Here is a 27,933-nt window from a genome sequence, read left to right on the forward strand (position 1 = left end):
TTCATTAGAATTACAGAGAACATAAAAAAAAACAAAAAAAAAAATTTAAGAAGATATCGAAAGAGGACCGTTGTTGTTCCCTAACGTTGTTTTCTTTTTTTTATTTCTTTTCCTTCTGTTTCTTCGATCTTCCTTTTTTTCTACGTTTCAATCGTACGGTGCAACGCATCAGTCCAGCCTGGTATAGCGTATAGAGAGCAAGGGAGAGCTAATTTTAAACCGGCGACAGCAGGCAGAACAGAGACAGGAAAAATAAAAAAGAACCGAGACTCTCCCGCTATTCGAAACTTGGTCTCTCTAAACTGCACCTGACATTACCGTGATTCGGTACACGTAGTATGCAGTTCGACAGAAAAATATTTTCCACGCACATGCCAGTTTCCGCGATACGTGACAAGTCGAATGTATAGAATTTTGAACGATATTTAAATTGGAACGGAGAGTGATCGTTATGTATAAAAAGGGAATTTTTTTCATTTGAATATCTAACCTAACTTAACCTAACTTTCTACGATTAGAATTTGGCTTGATTATATAAAAGAAAAATATTGTAATTGAAATTATAAACTTTTTAGTTGTAATGATAACTACATAAGCTTCATTATAATATCCAACTTATAATCATTGCAGACTGATAATGAATTGATATCATTATCTATATCTGAGAAGATACACACATACGTATATTTATGTATTGATGACTTTTCCATAGTCTTTTATAAATAAAAATTATATAAAAAAGATTCTCAAGATCTATATTCTTTATTCAAAACATTTTGAAATTGTTATCAACCAATTTTTAAGAGTATATTTCTATTCGAAAATATATATATTTTTCTCAGCTTCTCGAATTTATTTTAAAAAATGATTGTAATAAAATAAATTACGCTATTGATTTTTTGTGACAAATTTATAGCTTTATTATAGATAATTTTATAAATAAGAAGATTTGTTATTAATTTTTTAAATTTTAAATCTAACAAATTTATTTTTTTTATTATATTATGTTAATATTAACGTAAGATTAGGTACACAATGATAATAACGCAAGAGAAATCATAAGAATATATCGACTTTTAATAAATGAAGATGTATAATAATATTTAATGTTATATTCATATCATTTTAATATTAATTTTATTCCTTAATGATTTTCAATATTATAAATTGAAAAGATTCAACAGTTATCGAATGAATGTAAAAATTACTTACAATTATAATAATAATGATATCCCGAACAGCTGCTATTAGACAATGAATGCGATCGTTTACTAAAACTACATTCATCGTGAATATAATACGCGATGACTGAGAGGTTTCCAATTGAAATCGCCGTTTTCATTCTACTTCCTCTTGCGTCAAACGGAACTAAGAATTGCGATATGTTCTGTTTTATTTCTTATATGATCGTTAAACATTAAAGAATTGTTAGTCGAATTGTGATCACTCAACATAACATAATAATTAAAAATACGTGAATTCAGATCAAACTTTACGATCAAACACGGTATAAATTTGATTAATTGCGAATAAAATAAATATATTCAATTTGTATCTTATTTGCGTTAATTTTAATTAAAACAATAATTTTCAATTAAAAATATTTATAATAAAAAAAATGTATAAATTTAATTTTTTTTCGTAAGTTAAAATAATGATCCGATTTTTCTAATATGGCGTCACCATGTAAGGTTTCAAAGATTCGTTCGTTCGACTTAATTCTAAATTATAATAAAAATACTAATATTGCATTACGAGAGACAATTCCGTTTTCTGAAACATTATTGAATAATGTAAAACTGCTGCTGTATAAAATCCCCTCAATAATTATCCAATCATGTATTCTCCACATTATCGCGAAAACACAAACGAGAAAGTATCGCATATTAAAAATAGACTTAACCTTGTGCATATATCGACGAAGGTCCTCATCACGAAATGTCAATTTAATACCATAAAAAAAAGGCTATCTATTCTCGCGAGAAGTATTACTTTCATTTTCAATTATAATATTAATCTATTCTATTGAATGTATGAAATTTTAACAAATATAATAATGTAAAAAATATTTATTGCATTTCATGTCAAAAAATAAAATTATTATTAATATAATTTTTAATTTTTAATTTATAATTTATCGCTTTTATAGTTGAATATTTTATAATTAAAATCTAAATTCCTTAAAAAAAAATTTTTATATTTTTTTATGAAATAAAATTTTTATAAGAGATCGTAAATATTTTAGAACAAAATTAAAAAAGAAAGCACATTTCTCTGAAATATATACTGATAAATATCACATTCGAAAATAAGAAGAAATAGTTATCAAGTGGTGGCCCAGTATCAAATTTCCGTCGTAAGTTGAAGGAATACGAGACATATATAGTATGATATATATACATACTATATAAAGGCTATAATGTAATAAGACAATATCAATGAATAATTAAAACAATCATGTTTAAACAAAGAATTGTTAAAAAAAAAGTAAAAGAAACATAAAAATCTGAAATCTTATAACAAATACAAAGTCAATATCTTTTCTATTGTTGGCAAAATTAAAACAAAAATTTATATTTATATTATAATTTCTCCTTCTCATTTTCTATCGAGATAGTAACTGATATTTACAATTTTTTTTTATTTATAAATGAAATATATTTTAACTTGAAATTGTCATTCCTTTCTAAATTCTAAAACAGAATGCAATGAACAGTCCTAAGAATCCTTCCTATTTTTCAATTTTTTTAATTTTATTTTCAATTTTATCGAAAATGTATATTTCTATACAATACTTTTTGTTGCAAATACCCTTGAGAATTGAATGACCGGATATTCAGATAATAACCGATTGAACGTTCAATATTCAAGCATAGGGGAAATATAATTATTTGATCATAAGATATAGTACAGTGTCAGCAACCAGTAAAGCGTAGTTAACCGGTTAATATGGTTTTATAATATTATATATTTCTATTAGTTACATTATCCCAAAGTATTTAATGCGCTTAAAGTTTTACGTAATATTTAATTCAAATTGAATCGATTCAATAAACAGAATACCTATGTATGAAAATATAAATAAATTACTTTCTTTTCTTAAACATTATTAGAATAAATTTGTAGAAAAAATTATTCAAATAAATCATTATTTGATTAAATATTTATCAATTATCGAATAAAATTTATTTCCTATTATTATTAATTTTATTCATTTTAATTTTGTCCAGCATAAGTTTCTAAATTTGTTGTTAAAATAATTCCAGTATCTTTTACAGTTTTCGTATTTAAGTCAAAGATCGCGTATCAGATTTCAACCCACAATATATACATAATCCTATCTTCCTATTTATTATTAGTGCGTTGAAGATCGCGACCACGAAGAACGCAACGCGTCGTATGCTAGTGTAATTTACTTAAGTTCGAAGTAAGCCGATACACCAGGTTAGATCCAATTACCAACTTGCAGACGAGAGACCTCGCTAATGTCGTGACACGGTAAACCGACCGCTAGACGTTCTATCTTTTCGGGCTTTCGAAACTGCAAATACGGTCAGTAGCACGCGATTCAAAAAATATTCAGCTTCAAATATTAATTATATAAATAAGAAACGCCATTGGGGACAAGATTTCAATTTTTTATTTTTTAATTTTGATCTTGCGTCTCATTTTTCATTTCATAATCGGTAATTAGTAGCAATTTTTTAAATGTTTTTAAACTTCCAATTTTTTAAACGTTATTTTTAACAAATTAATATTAATAAATACTTTTTTCGTAAACAATATACAAAATAATTAATTACATTTTGTTGTAGGACAAACGTTTACTCGATGATCGTTTCAATATAAAAATATATCGGCTTTGTTAAGTTTTTTTTTAATTTATATTTTATATAAACAAAGAGATTGAAAGATAAAGAAAATCACTAAGTATCTTAAAAAAAATTATAAGAATTTATCTTTTTTGATAAATTCTTGAAAAAAAATGATGAAGATATAATTATTACATATCTTGATATTTTTTGCTGTGACTCATATAATTCATATAATAGTAATCTTTTAATATTTTTAACATTATGATGTTATACTTATGATATTTAAAATTATATAGGTATGAATATATAGTTTTTTCAAAAGTCAAACAAAATTTAATTCATATGGAAATAAATTAATCATTTTATAATAATTATAATATAAAAGTACTGTTCCATGTAATAAGATTATTATGAAATTAATAAACAAAACTCTATCAATTATTAGTAGAAATAAATTTAAAAAAAATATAATACACGTTTTTTATTTAGTTATTTACTTTATACATTTTTTATTATTTTATTTTAGTTATATTTTATATTTGATAATATAGATGATGGAAACCCGTATTCAAATGCTAATTGCACAAAGCATTTATTGTAATGCTACAAGATAGGTGTAGATATTACTGGAACAAATACGGGTGAAATGATAAAAAATCAAATAATATACCTTGCATTGCAAATTCACCATCATATTTTCAACATATTATTTTTATATATTTAAGTTATGCATGTTTTGATATGTTACAGGATATGTATAAAATATAATAAAACAAAATGTATAGAAAATATATAAAACAGATAAAATATTTATATTTTGAGTTATTTCAAATTCAATAAATTTAATAAGTAATTTCTCTGGATTTGAATTTTCGTAATATAAAAAATATTTTTTGATAAAAAATTATAATAGAAATAATAACAATATTGTTGTAAAATATTTATTATGAAAATTAAACAGTCATTTATGTGTTTTATGATTTTAATAAGATCTTTAATATCTTTAATAAGATATTTTTCTGAATTTTATCATATAAATTAATCAAATTATAAATTATAAATTTATATTAAAAATCAATAATAAAATTTATTATAAAATTATAAATCTGAAAAAAATGTAATTATTTGGTTATGTCGAAAATCAATTTAATAATACTAAAATTAAGAGATTAATTTAAGAAATTCAGTACTCTGAAATGCTTTGTTTATAATTAATACATTATGATGCATCTCTAATACCTACTGTTTAAAAGTGTTTCTATGCATAATGTATATCGCAATAATGTGTAATATTCTATCATTCTTAGCTAAAACTAATAAAGGTTATACACAGATCAAACAAACGAGCTGTCAATTTTTCAACTTCATATCGTTGTTATATGAATACATTTGAAGGAGCTTGGGACATTAAAATAAATCAAAACATAACATCAAATACGGACGACAAAATATACGCTAAAATTATATTTGAATCTGCAACTCTTTTTTTATATATGATAAATTATCTAATAAAATTTATTCAATTTAAATTTGATCATAAATTAAGAAATAAAAAACTTTTGAATTGCACCATTTTGCTAACGTCACACTGTGTCCATGAACCGTAAATATTGCGTTTTATTTACACGCTTGAGGTGAGGAAATATATCGTCGATAAAACGAAACTTCTTTTTTAATCATTTTTGAAACCCACGATCACTACTGCACAAATGCTTAATCTTTGAAGATCAATGAAATCAAATTAAATCAAATAGATTGAGAATTACAAGATGAGAGAAAATAAAAATTATTATGAATTTGTCTTCCACTAAAATTCTGAACAAAAAGACTCTCGTAGCTAGTTGTACGAGTCTTGGCTAGGCATCAACGTGAAACCGTTTGAATTCGTTTCTAAGAAATTCAGCCAAGCCTGTGGCGAAGCTTGGCCCTCTCGTGAGACAAATAAGAAAACATTGCGACGGTTTGTGAACAAGTTAACATCGCGAACAACGTTTCGAAAATCGGCTAAGGAATCCAAAGAATGACACGAAATCGACCGGCGAACATTCAACGCCGGCCGGCGTCCGTTCCAAATTTAAATTCGTCGTAGACCGTTCATGGTGGACGTGATTAACGTACCTTAGAGAACGCTCTCTCGCTGGCACCGTCTCCTTCTGAATACTACACGAAATTCTACAAAGATTTTCTATCGATACACGTCCCAATAGAAATAATCGACGAACTTATTATCGAAATTCACAATACACAAATCCGACTGGTTTCACACCACGAAAACACTTCGAGCAAGACCAAAGAAGACGCACATTCGCAATCCTCCGGGGCTCGAGTCCAACTGCCGGAACCCCCTTCCAGTCGACCCACGCGGCATGCCGCACTATTGGCCAACGACTGCTCACTCGTGCGCCAATCGAAATGCATTGCGACTCTCGAGTCCAATCGTACATATTGACGATGATTCGAGATACTTCTGCTGTATGGCGGTAAATTTGACAGTATAAATTTTGCACACGTGTAATCGCACAATTATCAACAATAATATAAGAGATTTTTAATACTTTTAAATGAAAATACATAATAATTGATAAGAAAAATTATATTTTATATTAAATATCTTAGCAAAAAACTGATATTAAATAATAATTTCATTGAAAATAATATGAAAATAATATGATATGAGAATATTTATTTTAAAATATTACATGAATATTACAAGAATAAAAGTAATAACAACAAAAAATTATATTTTCAATTTATAATTTACAAATCTCTGAAAAGAATAAAAAATAGAATTTAATATCATAAATTTTTATATTTCAAATAAATTTAATTTTTTTTAAATTTCTATAAACAATAATTTCATCATATTGAGAGAATTATATTTCATTATATCGAAAGATTAAGAAATTATTAATTTTTTTTAAATTTAAAGAAAAGAATTTAATAGAAAAATAAAAAATAATATATATCACTAGTAGTAAATTTTTTCAGTTGTAAAAATTTAACTATTTTTCTTTCAACTATCATGTTTCGGAATGTAACATTTATTAATTAAATATTAGAAAAATTCACAGAAAATATAATAGGAATAAAACGACCTTGCGACTGCATGCCCAGATAAATTTAGATAGATGGAAAAAGAGGGGCGTGGTACAGTGAATAACTGCGCGCATACATGAACGGCATACGTGGCTTCTTTGGCACGTAAGTGTCATGACGGTTCTCCTTTTTTAATATCGTGCTGTGCTTCGAAGAAAACCGTCGGTAACGCTTTCCTGTTGCACAGTGACAAAAATATTCAACGTTTCATTCTCTTAAAATATTATCTCTTACAAGAATCTACTACAAAATTCAAAACGATCACTTTAGATTACATATTATTTCTATTATATATTATTTATTGAAAAGAAAATAAAAAATAATGAAATTTATGCTTTCAAAATTGAATTTTTTTTCATTTAATCTTTTTTTTATTATTATTTCAGAAACTTGGAAATTGTTTTTTATATTAATATATCAAATGAAATATATATATAATAAATATAATCCACATGTTATTTATTTCATATATATTTATGCTAATTAATTATTATTAATATAACTTAGATTAATTTATACATAAGATTTAACAAACAATGAGTTAATTTAATTAAAAAAAAGAAACATCATAAATTCACAAATGAATAAGATTTAGAAGAGATAAATTTCTTAGATAAGTTAAACTATAATTATTTAATAATTAAAAAGATAATAAATAACAACATTAAATTCCAAATAACTACATTTTTTTTAATTTTGATTATCATAATCGCATGTAAATAAAAAAGATCTTTTTCCGAAAAAATCTAATAAATTATTATAAACTGTTTTTATCTTGGTATTGTAAAGACTTCAAAATTTGAACGTATACGGAATATACGTATATGTTTACGACGAAATACAAGTAAAATTTCGATAGGAAATAGGTATAGGTACAAGAGAAAGGAAGGGATAGAGGACGATTCAGACCTCGGAAGAAGATTAGAAGTTTTGTGAGGAGGATGACAATCAGTGCAGGAAGTGCAGTGACTGGCACAAGGTGGTGAAAGCCGAAGTGCAGCGGAAAGTGGGCCGAGATCGTGGCCGATGGAGAGAACAGCAAAGAACGTCCCACGTTTGACATTCATATTTATGAGGTAAGCACGATATCGGACAATTTATCCAAATCTGGTGAGATCAAATTTGATGGTGAGAAAATTACAATATAGAATTCTATATTGCGGAAAGTTTAAGAAAGTTCACGATTATTTATTTTTTTTTTTCGAGTAATCCATCAATATGAAAAATACTTTCACGTAAGATTGATCGTTGTGAATATTTGCGTGTATAATTTATATCGTGTGTCGCGTAAATACAATTTTTTTATAAAGAAAAAATAGTTCTAGGTATAAAAATTTATTATATACTTGTATTTATTATACATGATAATTAATTTATTGCCGTATTTTAAAATATAATTATATTTATGCATTTTGAAAATATAAAAAAAAAGTAAAAGTAAATTACCATTTAAATAATTAAATAAGTAATAAAAAGTTAGTTATTAACTATAAGAAAGTATTAATACTTTATCTTAATACTTTATATTATATTATTGAGGTTATGTTTGTTAATATCTCTTATTAATAGATATTTTAATATAGGCAAGCGATAGTTCTCATTGAATTTCGATATAAAATTATACAATTTAGATTTAAATCGTTGTATAATATTGTTTTTTAATAAAAATAACAATAAAATATTAACAAATTTTTGTATCCAATTTTAAATAAGGAAATTTAAAGTAAGAAATGAATACTTTTTAAAATATTTCAATTCAACAATAATTATTATTATTTTTATGATTGAGAATTTTTTTAAAATTCGTATTTTACATTAAGAAAAAATTTTTTACTTTGAATTAATTCCTAGTTTAACAAATATAAAAACATTCATTTATTTTAAATCATTCCTAAATAATTTTGTGCTGATTTAGAAAATATCTCAAATAACATGAAATATTTAATTTATAAAAATTTTATACACTTGTGAATTTTCAAAATAAATTAGAAAAAAAATTTCTCATTATTTATATCAGACTGAATTTAACAATTTGTAGTATTGATGAATATCTTCTTAAAAAATATTTTATATATTGATTAGTTAAGATTACATTTCTCTAAATTCTTTACTGGTGCGTAAGATAATGCAAGTTTCACGTAACGATGGTCAAAAATATCCGATGGCATCGACCTTCTTTCTAACCGGTTTCTCTGAATTAACCGAAATCCAACCTTTCGACGCGAATGGAAAGAGATGTTGCAGTGTTACCGAAAAACTAAACAGATGCTTTCCTCGTAAAATTTCGAATAAATATTGTTTCCTTTTCTTTTTTCGATAAAAAATTAAAGAATTGTTAAAAGAAAAAAAAAAGAATCGAGATTGAAAAAAATTCATAACAAAATTAATTAAAGACAAAAAAAATTTCAATAATTAAATTTCGTAATTATAAGTAATAGAACTATTAATTCAAGTTAATTTTCTTTTCAATAGATATACGACTAATAATATAACTTTAAATTGATGAATGACCTTAAGTTTTCTATTTGAAAAAAAAACTATTTTTAAAATATTTATTATTGCCATTTTTTATGCATTAAAAGCAAATAAACTTTTGTTCATAATTCTTTTTTTACATATCTATAAATAGATAAAATACATAAAAGAAGTTTATATATATATTTTTTTTCTTAAAAAGAATTATAATATAATAATCATGTTTTAATAAAGATTAGATTATTTGTTAAAAAATATGAATATAATTAATAAAAAAAACTATAAAATTAAAATCTATCCAATATGTCTATGTAATCAATAAATATGAATGTAATCAATAAAAACTATAAGAAAAATAATTCTATATTTTACTTTTGAAATTTTTTCACAGATCTTTTATAAACTACATAAGAAAAATCAACATGAATTAATATGTCCTTCGCATAAGATGCTTCATCGTATTTATATTTTACAATCTACTTCTACTTGTTTCAATTTAAAACGAATCTAATCTTGATTGCAAACTTCTTTTTGTTGCGTTATCTCTTACTAATCAAACGCGTAAAACGAATATTTTTCTTTTTAAAAATGCGAATACATATATCCATTTCTCGCATTCCTTCTTATAAATTATAAAAATATTTTTCACGAGAACTTTTATTCTAATTGCAGTAATTTATTACATAACATTCTGCATAATTTAATTATTTTTCATTGAATATGATTATATATATATTCAAAAAATATTTATGTATATGTCTACAAATGAAAATTAAGTTATTTCTTAAATAATGTCTTTTAAAAATATCCAGTTTTATTATTATTAATATTAAATTAATATTAAAATATATTGATAACAAATTAATATTTATTCATGATTACTCAATTTCTTTCAATTTTTGAGCAAAATAATATTGTTTCTTTTATCCTTCTATTATAAAGTTATTATGCATAAAATTTGGAGAGAGAGAATGATTTGATCAAATCTATTCTAATATTAGGTTATCTCATACGTAATATTATTTTAATTCTCTCATTATAATTATTTGTATATTATAATTATTGTGCAATAATTATGATTGTGTTTCTCAACAAAGTTAATAATTAATATATCTGAAAATAAAAACCAGAGATAGTATTTTTAAACTGAACTATCAATTTTACTTTTACATTGAAACTGGATTTTCAAAACATTAGTAACTAACCTAAAACGAAAAAAAACTTTAATCATAAAAAAAAATTTATTAAGATCTTATCTATAAATCAAGAAAATTCACGATTCGCCTCAGAAGCTCGAAAAATCGTATACCGACACGAAACTCAAGAAAATAAACTTTCCAAACATTAACACGCACCTCGCGATCCACGAGGAAATAGGTCGTTCATAGAAACGTGGTTTACTTTGTAGTTCACACTTACTGTTAGCTTGCGGTGATGGCGGTGATTCGTCATAGTCCACAGGACCGGCTTCATCAACGACATCTTGTGGCATATCTGCTTGGTCCTCCATACGCGTTTTCTTCTCGTCCACTATATTTTCCATAAGCGGTTCGCAAATCTCGTTATTTATTTTTTCACAGTTATTTATCTCGTTTTCAGGAATATCGTCTTCGATTGTTTTAGATACCATAACCTCGTCATCAGGAACATCATCGTTATCTTGATGCAATTCATCATCATTATTATCATCGTCATCGTTTTCGTCCACTTCGTCATCATCGTCATCGTCATCGTCATCATTGTTTTCGTGTAAATTATTATCAGTGATTTGTTCGTGCGTTATTATGTTGGTGTTGGCATTTAGGTTAGCATTGATAGATTCGTCCATGTCCCTATTGTCGAGAATATTCGAGTCATTGTCGGTTTGGCCATCCTCATGGCAAATATCGTCATCTTTGTAAAATTCGTATGAAAGATTTTTCACGGGCATGGTCACATCATCGATCGCGTCTACGTTGGTCTCGGGTCCCAAATCGGAATAATCATAATCTGCGTCGCCATTTTCGTGTTTTCCATTACTAGCTGCTAGTATACCGCCATCGTCGTCACGTGGCTCTTGAGAAATCATAGATTGTTTGAGGATGTTCGAATTGATCGCATTATGGGCATCATCGATATCCATAAAGAGCGGTTTGTCCTTTGAATTCATTTTTTCGAGTATATCATTCACTTGTAAACGAAAGTACGGATGGGCGTTTAGAGGTCTGGCTGCGATCGCGTTGGCTGGAGTTAACAGGACCACAACCACGGTGATGTTATCTTCCGAACCTCCCTGCTTCGCCCAGTGCAGCAGGATTTGGTACGCGCGTTTAAAACCGTCTGAAATATAATAAAAAAATATCTTTATTAGCTAAAAGATTTCTTTGTCGATAATAGAATATTATGATATTTTACAACAACTTTTATGAGTTATAATTTTTTGTTTTCAAATATTTTAAAATTTTTTGTGTTTTCAAGTTAAGTTTTAGACATTTAATATATTTATAATTATATAATATAATAAATTATAAAAATATATATATAATCATGGAAAATTAATGGATGTTAATTCTATAGTTTATATTTCAAAAAAATATAAGGCATTAACCTCAATAATTTCACTAAAAAATATTTTAATATTTTTAATCAAAAGTGTATAAAAAATATGAATATAAAAACGAGAAATGTAAAAAAAAAAATTATAAAAAATGGAATTTCATTAAATCATTGAACATCTTCCTTTTTTGTTAATGTCCAATAATACTTAAGGAAAAAAATAATACATTGCATAATTCATTCACGATTCATTTTGTAATCTAATTCAATTTCCTCAAATATATATTTTGTACAAAGAATTAATTTAATTTTTCTAAATTAATTATTTATTTAAATAATATAGATAAATAATTTTTTTACTTAAGATCTAAATTATTAAGATAAAGATTAATGACATTTACATTTAGTTTATATATTTTTATTTTAATTTGAATGTTTAAGTTTTTATTGTTTCAAACTAAAAAATAATGATTAATTTCCATAAAAATAAATAATTAATAATGTCACAATATTATTACAAATTTATTTTTTCAAAATATCATAAAAATATCTTATTATTATATTTTCATTCACTAATTTCCTTCCTTTACTTTCAACTTCATTCTGAGTAATATGGAACACTGCTAATTATACAACATATCATCATATTCATTCATCTTTGATATTAAATAATAGTTACTCTATTTATCAAAGATTTTTTTCTGATTTGTAATAATAAAAAAGTTATTTACAGCCACACTTATGACACCATGAATCACTTATGATAACCACGATTCATGTGAACCGGAACGATTTGATGCAAAATTACATAATTACAATTACTATATTGCCGGTCTACCGCGTGCGTGATGTAATATCGCACGTACAACACTGGAAATATAATAAGATGCGCTCGAGAGTAACAATAGATGCTCTTTCTTATAAGATAATTCTCGTTTAATAGCTTCTAGTATAACGGATGAAGAAATAGAAGATTTTCTACAGATGTAAAATAATAATTTTTTTTTTTTCATTTCTAGGTATAAATAAAGATTTGAGAATAAATGAGAATATTTTTTTCTCTATTTCTATATTATTTTAATACGAGTTAAGATGATAAAAGAAAAGATAAAAAACGAGAGAAAGAGAGAGAAAGAGAGTTATAAAAAAAAAAAAGATAGAAACGAATAATAATAAATAATGATGAAAAGTGAGAAGAAAATACTTGGAAAAGTCGGCCAAGTTGAAAAAAGAAAAATTTAAAACGATGAGAGAATTATACTTATGTTGAATTAAATTAGATATTTTTCATGATATAACATTTATATGAATTATTAAATATAAGTATTGAAATGTCAATTTGATGAATGATTATAAGATGAAAATAGATCGATTTTACATTTTCGTTCACTTTCGATATCTACGCATTCCCTATATAATATTTATCTTTGATGTTATCTTGTTTATAAAAAATGGAAGATCACATTAAATAATTATGATTATAAGTTGTAATCTTTTCGATAATAACATGTCTATATGATAACATTTTGATGAACAAGATGTTGAATAATTTATGATTAATAGTTTTGATTAATAGTTCACGTTATAAGGTATGTTTACATACTAAATATAGATTCATTATCATGGAAATTAGATTTTTAAGTTAATTTTGTCGCATTTATTTTCTTAAAATTACAACTTGAAATAAATTAGTAAATTAAAATATTTTGCCAATTAAATATCTAATATTTTATTGTAAAAAAATTTGGAGAATTAAAAATCATATATATAATACAACATTTCTTTGCAAGATTTTCTGTTTCATACGCTGTATAATAGTCTCTCATAATTAAAATTAAAAAATAGATTTATGATTTACTTTGCAGTTTTCAATTGTATGTAATATTATCATAACTTCATAAATTATTCATACAAAAATAATAAAGGATTTTTCATTAAATTTTTCAATCTAAATTTTCTAATAATTGTCATTTATTTCAAATTTCTTTTAAGAAAATTACTTCTTCCAAAACTCCTTTAAATTCACAATATCGTAGAATATTCTACGAATCTCATTATATTCAAACGATTCGTATCGATCGTATCGCAAATTTCTTTCTTAATAAGAATCGATTCTTATCCATCCATGATGCGAACTGCATTCATTTCTTCCCGATCTATTAGAATCTAAATTACTTCCGATACTCGACGCGAGGGAAGGAAAAAGATAACCGATCGACCCGGTGGAAGAGCAAAATAGAGAGAATTAAAAGAAAAGAGACCGAGAGAGAATTAATGACGGGGAAAGGGTGAAGACTTTTTGTCGCGACGAAAAAAAAACAAATTACCGACGCAAACCCAAAATCAGGGAGGTAACTTACCGGCAGAGAGGGAAAATAAAAGAAACACGTTAGGGTAAAGAAGAGGGTGGAAAGGAAAGCTACGTAGACGTGGCACATGGGTCAATGCACTTGCATTCAGGGACGCACATTTAGCGGGATACACTTTTACGACTATACCGTGTGATCCGTTAAAACTGGGTCATTTTGATTATATTATGTCAGGCTTTGTTCATTCATACGGAGATATGTGCTCTGCTTTTTGTAATTAAAATATCCTATGTTTAAATATTTAAATGTATAACAATAAATGCAAATATAAACCTGATAAAATAATTTATTACTAATAATATTTACATATATATTACTATAGCATATATATATATTAGAAAAACATTACATATTTTCCATATTTAGATAAAGAAAGACGAAAATTTTATTTTTTTGGAATATTTCAAAATATTAAATTTATGCCATGAACTTTCCTTATTGCTTAAATTATCTAATACGCGTAATGATTTAATTTTTGAAGAAATATAACAAATATTACGAGGCTTTTGAGCGAGGGTGTTAAACGCGAATGAAATTTTCTGCAATGAGAGAATGTGCTAACATCATGATGAGAAATTACCTCTTCATCGTACAATGTACTGCACAGACGAGAAGAGTTTAAATTACACGGAAATATTGGATTACATGTGGCACGGTAATGCAACAACGGACAATAGACAGTTGTGTTAATACCGGTCTTCTTTATTCCATATTATTTGTATATATCATATAATATATGTATATATATTTTTTTGGAATATAAAAAATCATATTTCCGGAAAATCTTACAATAAGAAAAGAAAAGAAATTGGTCAGAATTTTTCTAAAAAAATTCAATTATTATTATTAATGAAATTTATTATTTACAATTACAATAATTAATAATAAACTCTTTGATATTATGAATAACAATAATAACGATTTGTTAATGAAACGAGAAGAATAGTAGAAATGAATTTATAATTTTTTTACAAGAAAATTTAATAACGTATCAAGATATATTCCAAACAACATCTTTTTCTACTCGCTGTTCTTAGATATCTAATTTGTGAAGTATTTCTTCTTAGAGGACACCTTGTATATATTATATTAGTGTATATACTCAGTGTTTCTCAGTCCTTTTTAAGACATTATCTCCTTTTACCAGGTAATTTGCAAATTTTTATTTTTTCATAATTACATAAAAAGGATAAAATGCGTAAATGACTTTTTTTCATTTTTTTAATGTAAATTAAAAAGAAGATCAAAAGGAGATATCCAAAACTTGGACACTGCAGACCGTGTTTATACCGTGTCCATGGAAATTCGTGAGTGGAGTTGAACAAACTATTATCGATTGGGCTCCCTAAAAGACAGGTATAATATTTGGTTGCACGAATTCTATAGAATGAAATGGACGTTGATTCGATCGATATTTCAGTTTTTCGTTTGCACGAATTACCTTTAATTCGTTTCGTGCATAAAGAGAAACTTAAATAATTTAAAATTTATTTGTCGTTATACAATTGATGCATTGCATATAAAATTATACAGATTTTTCTTGCAAACTGATCGAGAAGGCTCGAAAAAAATAGATTGAAGATTAAATAAAAAAAAGATTTTTCAAAAATTAGATCTTTTAGAGAAAAGAAAGAAAAACAAAATTTTTTTGATTGCTAAAATACATATATTATCTATTATCGATATCTGCATTTTAACAATTTAAGAGTTTCATTATTTAATGAAGAGAAAAGTAAGAAAAGATGAAAGTCTAAGATATAATTTATTATGGTAATTTGTTTTTAATTGGTTAGAAGTTAACTTTACTTTTGTGAAAGACAATCAGCAAACGAAAGATAGAAGTTTTCGTGACTCTATCTTGTTATTTTTAAATGATGAATATAAACGATGAGTGTAATGTATAACTCATCATAATAATCTGGCTTTCAAATAATACAGAGAAACATGCGATACTTAATCAGATCATACTCTCTTTGCTGCAATAATTCTTTAATTGAAAGATTTTTTCTTTCCTACAATTCCTTTTGATATTTATCTTTAGTACATTCTACAAACTTTCAATATTTAATTACACCAAATTATAAAAAATGCAAATCTGTTCATTTCTATGATATATAATAATAATAATAATAATAAATATAAATTATAATATATACATAATAATAATAACATATATAATAAATTCTTTTTATTAATTGATAAATGGAAATATTTCGTTATCGAAAATTATTATTTTTAAATATGTATTTCATTTTGATATATAATAACATCACAGATATAGTTCAAATAACATCAAAGTATATACAAAGAACTGATAATTAGATATGGATAGTAACAATTATCGATACAAAGGAACAGTTAACAAAGAAAAATGTTGGCCAATTATCAAAGGAGCTTTGATCAATTCAATAAAACAAAATCTCAGCCAAAGTTAACAAAGTAAAATCTTATCTAATCAATGAAACAAAGTTTCTGGAACAAAAATTTCACAGTTAATGAAATTTAAGAATTTTTGATTAATTAAACAAAATTCCAATTGAAAAAATTCAATTGATTAAAGCAGTAATGTGATTTCAAAATATATAGATTAGAACATAACCTCGAATCACAATCACAAAAGAAAAAAAAAAGAACAGCACAATTAAAGAAAATAAATGATTTCTCATCCGTTGTAATTCAAGTATCGATGATTACAATGATTCATTCGAATCAAATATATTCGTTAGGAAGGAGACAAAAAGAGACAAAAAGAAATCGGCCCAATTCGATCCGCAAATGAAACTTCCTACTGCGAGATTTAGCCACCTTTGAAATGTTACTGTATCTAAGGAATATGAATTATATAGATGGTGCGCGCATAAATCAAGATCCGCTCGCGGAACGATCGTTGAACCAATGCTCATCGGCCCTGATCGCCAGTATCGCCAGCCTTTCTCGCGATTTTTTCATTAAAATTTTACTACACGTCGTATTTTGTTCGACGGAGTGAGGAATTCATTAACAATGAGAATTCTCATTGAAAAATTTGTGCATGAAAGTGTAAATATTTTATATTTATATTATATTTTTTTTTTATATTATATTTGTCATTTTTAATCCTGTCAATTTAATAGTTGACAATTAATTAATCTTAATTAGATGAATTTGAACTTATTAATTATACTTTGTGATTTTAATGGAATAAGAATTTTTTGATATCAAGAGATTTCATTTATCTTCTTCTAACTTTCAAGATAATGAAAGTTAATAATGAAAGTATTTTATTTTAGAGATTCTTTAATAATAAAATAAAAATATACTTGTTGTTCATATATAAATTCAATACGTAAATAGCTTTCTTTTAATCTCTTAATCTCACAATTTTCCAATTACAGATAATAAAAGCTTTGTCAATATTAAAAATTAATATATATTGCAATCTCCTTAGTTGAAGATAAAGTTCTGGAAATTAAAACAATTATATCTCATCAGTTTAAAAATACAAATCTTGACTTTGAGTCAAGATTAAAAGACAGTCACACCCAATCAAATGTTTTACTAATATTTGAATTATGTCCATTACATCAGACAGAACATGATATGTAATTATCTTTGTTGACAAGTTTATACACTTTTATATATTCTTATAAGAAGAAGAAGTTATTGAATTGCTAAAATCTTAGAATGAGTCACTTCAATAAAGGAATTAGTGACATCAAGCTGTAAAGAGGTTATTTTATTCCTTATGACAAATCATTTAATTCTAACCTATTTGATATACTGCGAAATAAAGAGAAATTTACACTTTAGAATAATATTAAAAATTTATCATTTATTGAAACTCATCGAAGTTTTCAAAGATTTTACTCAATTAAATGATTTTAAAAAAGCTTAACAATTGTAAAATGAATCACATATTCAACATTACATATGATCAACAAATATAATAATAATCGTTTAAAGGTTAATGTATGCCGAAATCATTATTATGATCAAGTTGTGTCAAGCATTTTTTAGCATATTTTCTAAATAATAATTTCTTTTTAGTAAAATATTTTAAAAAATTTCTATTTTATTATAAAACTAAAAAATATTTTTATTCAAATAAATTGACATCTTATGTTACTATTTTTCTCGCATCTGAATGATCGATTATACTTCTTTTCGATAGTGAACTGTTAACCTCAAATTGTCGTAGCGTCAAAAATTTGTCAAAGATTTTATATTTTTTATATCCTGTATTTTAAATTTTGCTTTGAATTCATTTAATCCAGTTTTATAAGAAATTTTTTTCCATTTGATGTAAGTAAATAATTTTTATTAAATTTTTAAGCATTCTTATTTTTAATTATTTTAAATATATATTCATATAATAAAAACATTATCATCAACAATTAATTTTAATTTTATGAATCGTAGTTTCCATTCCGAGTATATAAGTTTTATTAATCACGTTAAATTATTTAAAAAAAAGATTATATAAGTATATAATAATTTATTATAACACTTTCTCTAGAAATGAATGAAATATTGAAATAAAGTAAGAGTATATCACATAGACAATAATTCATATATAAATAAACATTTAAGTGAAGTTTTTACACGTTAAAATCATTACTGAAATGATGTCTATATTGTATGATGTATTTTATATATTTTAGATGATTACTGTCAACTGTGAAATAGCGAAAAAAGCAATGAGATGACACATTATGAACAAATTGATTGTCATCCCATTGAATTATATTTTTTATAAATCACTATTGATTTAAAATAAAACACCATAACATTTCTTGTTAAAATATAATTTGGTGATTTTACAAAACCGATTTATACGATTTCATATTAGATTTATTTAATATAAAGTATTTTATTTAAATCATTAAATCCATTGAAATAGTTAAAATATATTTATTATAATTTAATTATATAATTTTAAGAAATTATAAATTCCAAAATTTATAAAAATTTTTTTTTAGCATTCTTAAATGTGAATCATGACAATCAACAAATCGATCAAACCTATACTTAAAGAAATCATAAAGTTATATTGAGAAGAATCCACGCATTTACGAAACGAGAGGAAACGAGAAGAAACGAGAACATTTAACACTCATCTTTATTGCCAGAATTAACATGAGAGTGTAACACACAATGCCGTATCGCGTTCCGCCCGCGGCTAACAGGAAAGAAAGCGGATCTCCGCATTTTTATGAAAATGTATGCACGTAGCGGCGGATTTGCGGTATATAGAAACCACCATCGAAGATGTACGTTTTTTTTATTTCGTTCGTTGATATGTTTCTTTTATCGAAACAACAAGCGAGCTTTTCGTTAAAATTCAAATAAACAACTTTTTTTTCATATAAAAAAATATGAAAATATTAAATTCAAATGTTATTTTATAACTATTCTTACAATATTATTACTGTTTCTCTTTATTCTTAAAATAATATTCTTCATCCTAATTCCACATCCTCAACGAATGTGAAATTCCAGTAGCACAAAAAAATAACCTAAAAATAACTCAGAAGTAGATAAATTTATTTTTATCTTTTTAACCTTTCAGAAACGGTTTCGTTATATTTTTTACCAGAAAATATAACATGACGATAAGTCATGATTTATAACGTCATATTTTTTTATATACAATATTCCAATATCCCAGGGAAATTTACTATTTTTCAAGAAAGTTTTCTCAATCGGTTTTTTTAAACAGCATGGTGTGGTGTGGAGCAGCGGTCATCTTTTTTTCTCAACTTCTGTCCCGGTATACGATGATATTACGTTACAGAAACCTGCGGCTTACCGCATTTACTCTGCTTTCATTTCTGTCTTCAATACTGGTATCGTAGCATTTTACGATAGTATAAAATGCAATTAAGCACGGCGTCTATTATCGCTCTGTGGTCTATACACCTAGAGTTATCGACCGGGGAAAATTCGCGGCCACCTTCGAAAGTTTCAATTTTACTTCCTTGTATTGTATATTATACTCATGTCACGAATAAATTAATTTCTGAATTTTGTAAATACTTCATGAAACAAATACCATTCGTCTTTTTAAATTTTGATGCCATAAAAGTGTACGTTTTCGTATTCCCCGCAACGCGATAATTTGCAAGGTTAGATTACAGTACTTATTGAAAAAGGACTAGTGTCTCCATCTAGCATCATAAATTTAAAATCATAATAAGAGCGGGAATATTAATTTGAAATATATAAAAAATAATTTACAATGCATTTATGAAAAATAAAATAGTTTAAAATTTAAAAATACACAAATAATTTGTAATATTTAAATATCATTATTATATAAAAAAATATATCAAATTATATATTTTTTTGCATCATTGAAAAAATAAATAATAATAAATAGAATTTATATAAAAAATAAAATTTTATTTTTTTAAAAATAATTATTTTCAAAAAATTGAATGTTTATAGCAATTAATTATATATTTACTTAGTTATTCATAAATATATTCATGTATTGTATATACATATTATATACATATATTATATACATATATTGTATATACATATAAACTAAATAATAAGTACAAGGACATTCATTTAACGGTCTTTTATGTCACTTTTTTTATTTTTATTTTAATTATTATTTTTCGTACATTTTTATTAATAAAGTATAAAAATAATTAAAATGATTATAGTAATAAATGTAGTAAAAAAGCAAGAATTAGTATTAACTTCAAAGAAAAAAAAAGTTTAATAGTTTAGATTTAGTTTAAATTCAATTCAATAAATTCAATATAAAATTCAATTTCAAAAATCCAAAATATTTTTATCTCATGATAAAAATTTTTTTTTATTTATATAATACTTGATATTGCAAAAAAAAGAAATTACTTTATTAAACGCTCATATCACATCAGAATAAATATATCGCAATATATTGTCTAATCGTGTACAAATAAGCTAATCTAAAGAAAAATTAACTAATAAAAATTATTCGAATACTTAATATTTGTACAGTTTCTAATATATTTTTAATAGTTGGTGATAGAGCAAGATATAGAATAAATTTACCGGTTTGATCGGCAACATGACGTATAACCACATGTGACCCTTTTCGATGTCATTATCAATTGTTTACATGAAATATCTGTCATACACGTAAAAACAGTAAACTAAAGTAACTGAATTCATTCCGCTCTCCTATTCAAAAGATTTCAGAAGAGAATCTCTTTGAATCGGTAAAAGAAAATTGATGGAGTTGCTAAGCACCGGCTTGCTATATATCTGTTCCGATTAACACTAGATTTCTCGAGCCACAGACACCAAAATTTCATACCGTAAACAATATCGAAACAGCAAAATCGATACGATTGTGAACTCACTTTATGTTATATACCGGCACTGGAAAACGTGGTCCAAGCAGATAGCCGTCACAGAACACTAGCCGACGAAGCCGGCTCCCGGTCAGCTGGAAAAATCGTTCTCGTAACCGCTGTTTATTTGCTTGCGCAAACTCGGCCCGGTTTCCCTCGCGTTCGCAAAACGATCATACGAGGGCCCGTGTATCGAAGTACACAAACGAGAAAAAGATTCTCGCAGATTTCAAACGGCGGGCGTGGCGTTTCGCGACCGACTGGCAGACTGCCGACCACCGGATGTCGCCACCAGACCGTTACCGATGACTCACGCCACCCTCGTCAGGTTCTCTCAGCTTGATTGGTCCTTTCGCAACCCCCACCCCAAGTCTCGGTCATCGCTCGGAAACCCCCTTGCTTCTCTAACCAACATACTTGCCGTCTGCTGTTCGCGTTCGTGAAGATACCGATCTGGTACGTAGTGTGCCAGGATACGTGAAATTGTTGGATCTTCGAACAACGAAAGTGGGAACATCATGTAGCAATTTAAATCGAATTTTCATTTATTCGATATAAGGAGAGACATACACATATTAAAATTAATAGATTCTTTAGTGTTTCTGGATATGCCGTTTTTATTATATTTTCATAAAATATATCGCGTCGTAATTCAAAAAAGAAATTTATGAGATAGATTATCTGCTTAATAATAAACAAATTTGCAAATTTAAAAGATACAAATTGTTTCAATATCGAAAAGTCGACTTGTAGGACAGAAGATGACCGAAACCAAAGAAGCCACATAGTTCGAGTAGCCAGTGTGCCTCATGCATATTGATACACGCAATATTCAGGCAACTTTCGTCCATCCGCTGCCAGTGGATTAGCGTTCGACATTCTCGACGCGTTAGGGGAAATAATGGTGTTCCCTCGTGTCGTAAACCATGCGTCACACTGCCCCCCTTCATCTTTCTATACACATTTACTGTACCCTGTATTTTTACCCCCTCCATTCTACCCATTGCTCATTGTTATTATAACGTTCCGTTTATTCCGCGTTTATTTACATATGTATGGAGAGCCATATATGAGCACGGGACACGTCATCCAGTACGATAAGCTCTGTAAAATTTTGCGATCGCCAATGTTCTTACGGTCAGATTAACAGAACATAAGATTACAAAGTATCTGTAATTGTTCTGTTCATGTAAAATGTAAATTTTTTCTTTTATAAAATTGGAACCCTTTGAATTTTTCCATCATATATGTTACTGAATATATTTTAAACATTTAAATTTCAATATGAATTCCATCATTTACAAACAAAAGATGTATTCAGAAAAAAAGCACATTTCAAACGAAACTTTATTAAGAATGATTTACTACTATAAGAAAGAAAGTTATTGACTCGAAAATTGTTTCTGACTAAATGAATATAAATTCTTATAAATATTTAATGAAAATTCCTTATAAATAATTTCACAGACACTTTTTTTAGTCTCTTAATATGGAGAGAAAAGATGAGAGGCTTAAATAGGACAAGTAAGTTGTACATAAAATTCATTTGTGATACAAAGAGTATGTAATATTAAACTATAATAAGTTAATTTACTATACAAATGAATCATTAATTAATCCGATTATTAAACATTGTATTTATCACGACTTTGATATACGTGGTGAGTATTGCTTAGTACAATTCATCTTGCGATTAACAATCATGAAAGGATATGCGAACAAGAATAAAACATTAGTAGGAGGAAAGTACGAAGGAGGACGAGAGAAGAGCTTATCTCTTGCGTCTGACAATGAGAATAAGACCGATACCGGTTTCTGGTCCTTGATACAAAGTTCGCGAAGGAAGAAAAAACGAACGATGCAAAATGTTAAAATTTTACGCACTTTTATAACCTCTCGAAAGAACTGATAACTTGATGAATAATTTTATGGATTTTGTTGATTAAAAAATTTTATAATAAATATCGTATTGTTCATCTAATAATAAAAATTATAATTTTAGAATCACAATTAATTTTAAAATATTCTAACGTTTAAAATAGATGGAATGAAAATCATAATAATATAAATCAAAATTTAAATAATTTAAATCATAATTCAATTTTCAAAACTATCTTTTATTTACTTTCGTAATAAATTAAATTTTTATTTCATTCTTTATTGAAATACGTTTTCATATCACGAAAGCATTAATTATAATTTTTATAAATATGAAATACCACTTTGATTTGTACTATCACAATTTTTATTAAATATATTTGAAAGAAAGCTTTCTAATTTTATAGTAATGAATCAAATTCTTGTTTTAAAGTTCGATAATCAAATGTGATTACTCAGTCAGATTAAAATGCGAGTCTTTATCGTCTGTTAGATCTACAAACAAAGGGTGCTAACGAGTAAGCGTCTATCGGACAATTACATTAAAAGAGGTTAGGGGACTTGAACATGATTCGAAATTGCGGTCTGCAATATAGATGGCGCTATTTGGATAGGTTTTCGTGTGCATGAAATTTAAATTGATTAGCCTTTCCCTTTTCCACCGAGATGGAATTTGGAATGGATACATTCATTTATATCATGATAGTAATCAATTGTAATCAGTTTTAATCAATGTAACTGTTTTACTGGTTTTATGAATGAGGAATATTTCATTGTTATTTTTATAATTAAAGCATTCGCTTAAGATCGAAATCAAATAAATAAGTTTTTATACGAAAAATTTTATTTTTATCGTTATCGTTAGCGTGGAAATATATTTTAATATTTTAAAGAATTAATATTTTTTTCTATCACGTAAATTATTTTTAATTAAACAATTATGATTTCTTACTTTTTTAATCCTTCAAAATCAGAGCATGATTTATAACATTACCTATGGCCTTTATTTTAATTCGTATTATACTAGCTTAATAAAGCTTTGATCTAACAATGAGTCATTCTGGTTAACACATGAATTCCTAGCCATTCTTCATACATCAATGTTATGTTACGTTACATTTTTACGTTATTACACGAATTATATAACAATAATAATTTATCTGGTTTAATTTGACAATGAAACAATACGCTTTATTGTTTTAAAAAATATATATGTAAATTAGGAAAAAATTCTAATAAATTATACAATAGAATTTTATGAATGTATATGGAATTAATTTTATTATTGAAACACAACAAAAAATTTAAATACAAGAGAAATCACTTTGAAATTTTATTTGCGATAAATTTATCCTTTGCAAGAATCGAACGAAAGCTGTACATTAATGTCTGCCAAGTAAAAAGATCAAGGACGAGGAACAAAAGGTTGATACAAGGACAGCTTGAAATTTCACACTCTTTTTACGACTCATTGTAAGCGTGATGAATCATAAGTACCGGTTAGTAAATTACTTTCGTTTCTTTAACGTTTCGCATAATTTACTATCAAAAATAAGACAACGATCCGTTAGAAATTCCACTAATATCAAAACTTTTTAAAGAGTCGTTAAATAAGATTTTAGAGAATGCTGTTGAAAATTCGTTGAAAACGCGATTGAATAAAATTTCTAAAAATTTTAACAAATTGCAAATAATATATTTCACGTAACAAGTGTCTGATTAATAAAGCAAAATCAGGGAAAGTGATAAAGAACGAAGAGAAGAAGCGATTCCATTATTACCTCCGCTATTTTACAATAAGCAAAATATAAATAATACAAAAAAAATTTCTAATTTTAAATAAATTAAATTACCTAGAAAACCAATAACATTAGATCGTTCCAAATACTATATACACCTCCTCTATATTTCCACAACTTTCATAATTTACAATGAACATTTGCTTCGATGATATTTTATCGTCATAAAAATTTTACCTATTTTTATCCAGAGGATATCCACTTCTCTATTCATAAAAAAAAAAAAAGATAGGATTACAATTAAAAAATATAATTAACCGAAAAGGTGCATAATTTATCAACATTAATCATTGAATAGCTAATAAAGTAAGAAGAAATCGATTACAACTATCGATTCATCCTCTGTATCACTATAATAATTAATATGATAATTACACGCGCTTTAATCATCGATTTTTCTTCGACCAACGGTTATTAACACGACACGAAAGTTTCTCCCGCCTCTCTCTTGAAGACAGAGAGAGAGAGAGAGAGGAGAAGAAAAAAAGATGCTTTCCCTTCGCGAAAGCAATGTCTTTTTCCTCCATCGAGGAGCACGCGAGTTCACGAGTGGAAGAGGAGAAGAAGTGACCAGCCGTTTTCGCGGTATCTACGTCAGGTTCTCTCGAATGATTCACACTCGTGGAATGCGATGTGGCAATGTACCGGGAGGGCAAAACTAGACGACGCGCATAAGTAACGGAAAACGGCGTTGGAGGAGGAGGAGAGGGGAAGAAGAGATCGACGTGCGGTGTCTGCACACTTCGTTGATTCCCTTCGAGTTGTTGGTGTTTCCACCTCGCGAGAAGTTGTCCGGATATTACGTCACGTTTTGACTTCGCTTCGAATCGCTTTCCATTCATCGATCACATTTTCGATTCCTCTTCGTGCGTTTATTTTATATATAAATATATATATTTAGGTTTTAAGGTTAGGTTTGAAATCGTTTCTCTCGAGGAACGATCCCTTTTTTGGGATTCTTGATTGGGGATCTTGGAATCTGAAATCTGATCTTATCAAAAATTCCTTTTCAGGATTCTTAAATTGCGAAAACTCGTTTCCTCCTTCGGTCTCGTTTCTTTGAGATTCTTGATCGCAAAAATTTCTTCTTGGATTTTTACCAGATCTTCCGTAACGAATTATTTTATTCTTATTACGATTCATGTTAATACTTTGGCTCAGATGATGATCTTAAATTCTTCTCTATGATAAAGTAAGTTTATTTTAAATCAACAAATAATCGAACATAGTTGATGTAACTATCTTTAACAACCGTTAATTTAAGTATTATAAATTATAAAACGGTGATCCGCCATTCAAATATAAAAGTATATGTTTAAGCCACTATAAAATTTATGTGAAATTATCTTGTTAAATGGATAAACATTAAATTGCTTTTTTTCACATCCGTCTTAGGATAACTTGGATATCTAGTTAACTGTTCTTCGTGTATCTCTAGGTGAAAAAAAGTGTTTAAAGAAGTAGGAAACGTGTACAGATAGTACAAATAGCTTTGCGATAATATAATGTCTATTGTGTGGACGGAAAATTTAAGAGAAGTAAAATAAAAAAAAAAGAAAAACCAGAAAAGTTTACATTAAAAAAATGACATAACCTATGCTACGACGCCAATTTTCTATTCGACGTCAAACTTTTCCAGCGAATTGCACTCGTTATTAACCTTTGAAACTTAACGTTCAATATTGAAATCCTAACCTAACTTTTATCTATTTTTTAAATTAATTTAACGATTGAGAACCACTGCTCTAATGGAATCCTTTTTAAAATAATAATCAACCGTTAAATAGTAATAGGATTTATCAAGTGTGTCGTCTGGTCGCATGAAAGAGCTAATATGTACAAGGATCTTTTAACGTTACGTCTGCAAATAGGAAACTGGACAGTATACGGAGAAAGGCATCTAAACTCGGACAAGCTTACTCACTCGTCCATGAATGCACCGCCGTTTTCAAATTCTTTGCCGACACATGGAGAGAAAGAGGAAGAGAAAAAAAAAAAAAGGAAAAAAAGGAGAAAAAGAAAAAGAAAATTGCAGACAACATTACGGCCGCTAAATTGACTGGAAACGCGGCAGGCCAGAAAATACGAGGCAGGTGAATTGCAGTTTTGTCGATCTAATTTGAAACTTTTCATCGGGCTGTCGTTCAATATATTCATAAATTAGCACAAGAAAGTATTAAATCATTCGACTCACTTCCTTTTCCTTCATCTTCGAATGTTCGGAGATGAGGTTAGAATGCCATTGTTATCCTCTATCGTTCGTTATTTTATATTAAAAAAAAAAATCTTTCTTCTTCAAGAATATTACACTTATGCTGCTTTAATCCAACTTTATTCTACTATTCTTTATTAAAAATATAATATTTAAACTTCTTGTGTAAATTCAAACTAAACACCAACGTAACCTAACCTAACCTAAAATTGAACGAAATCATTTATACCAAATCGAGTAATTTAAACTTAAATTTACGTATATTTGTTTATTTTCATCGTAATAATTATTTATATATGAAAAACACATTAAAAATTTATTTAAGATTAACTTTTAGAAAATTAAAGAATAATATCTTTAAATACTGGTGTACGTAATATACATTTATAATGAAAAAAAAAAATTTTTTCTTCAAAAATATTA

General features: G+C 26.6%; 1 protein-coding gene and 4 long non-coding RNA genes across 5 annotated transcripts in view; 3 read left to right on the forward strand and 2 right to left on the reverse strand.

Moving 5' to 3' along the window:
• LOC107994823 (titin) overlaps window positions 1–27,933 on the reverse strand; it is a 73,325-nt gene that overhangs the window by 11,428 nt on the left and 33,964 nt on the right. The window contains exon 8 of the mRNA XM_062079122.1: window positions 10,806–11,705. Coding sequence (XP_061935106.1) covers window positions 10,806–11,705 — 900 coding nt within the window. The remainder of the gene's footprint in view (window positions 1–10,805; window positions 11,706–27,933) is intronic.
• Window positions 7,390–27,933, forward strand: part of LOC114577101 (uncharacterized) — a 42,382-nt gene continuing 21,838 nt past the window's right edge. Inside the window, exon 1 of the long non-coding RNA XR_009831103.1 lies at window positions 7,390–7,987. This is a non-coding gene — a long non-coding RNA (uncharacterized LOC114577101). The remainder of the gene's footprint in view (window positions 7,988–27,933) is intronic.
• Window positions 17,541–19,694, forward strand: LOC133666664 (uncharacterized). Its single transcript, XR_009831104.1, has 2 exons — window positions 17,541–18,571; window positions 19,249–19,694. It is a non-coding gene; the product is annotated as an uncharacterized LOC133666664 (long non-coding RNA).
• Window positions 19,371–20,531, reverse strand: LOC133666665 (uncharacterized). The gene is made up of 2 exons (XR_009831112.1): window positions 19,863–20,531; window positions 19,371–19,785 (listed from the first exon to the last, which is right to left on the reverse strand). It is a non-coding gene; the product is annotated as an uncharacterized LOC133666665 (long non-coding RNA).
• On the forward strand, window positions 25,895–27,928 carry LOC114577102 (uncharacterized). The gene is made up of 2 exons (XR_003696894.2): window positions 25,895–26,207; window positions 26,312–27,928. It is a non-coding gene; the product is annotated as an uncharacterized LOC114577102 (long non-coding RNA).

Source organism: Apis cerana, linkage group LG1 (assembly GCF_029169275.1).
Source record: "Apis cerana isolate GH-2021 linkage group LG1, AcerK_1.0, whole genome shotgun sequence".
Lineage (NCBI taxonomy): Eukaryota > Metazoa > Arthropoda > Insecta > Hymenoptera > Apidae > Apis > Apis cerana.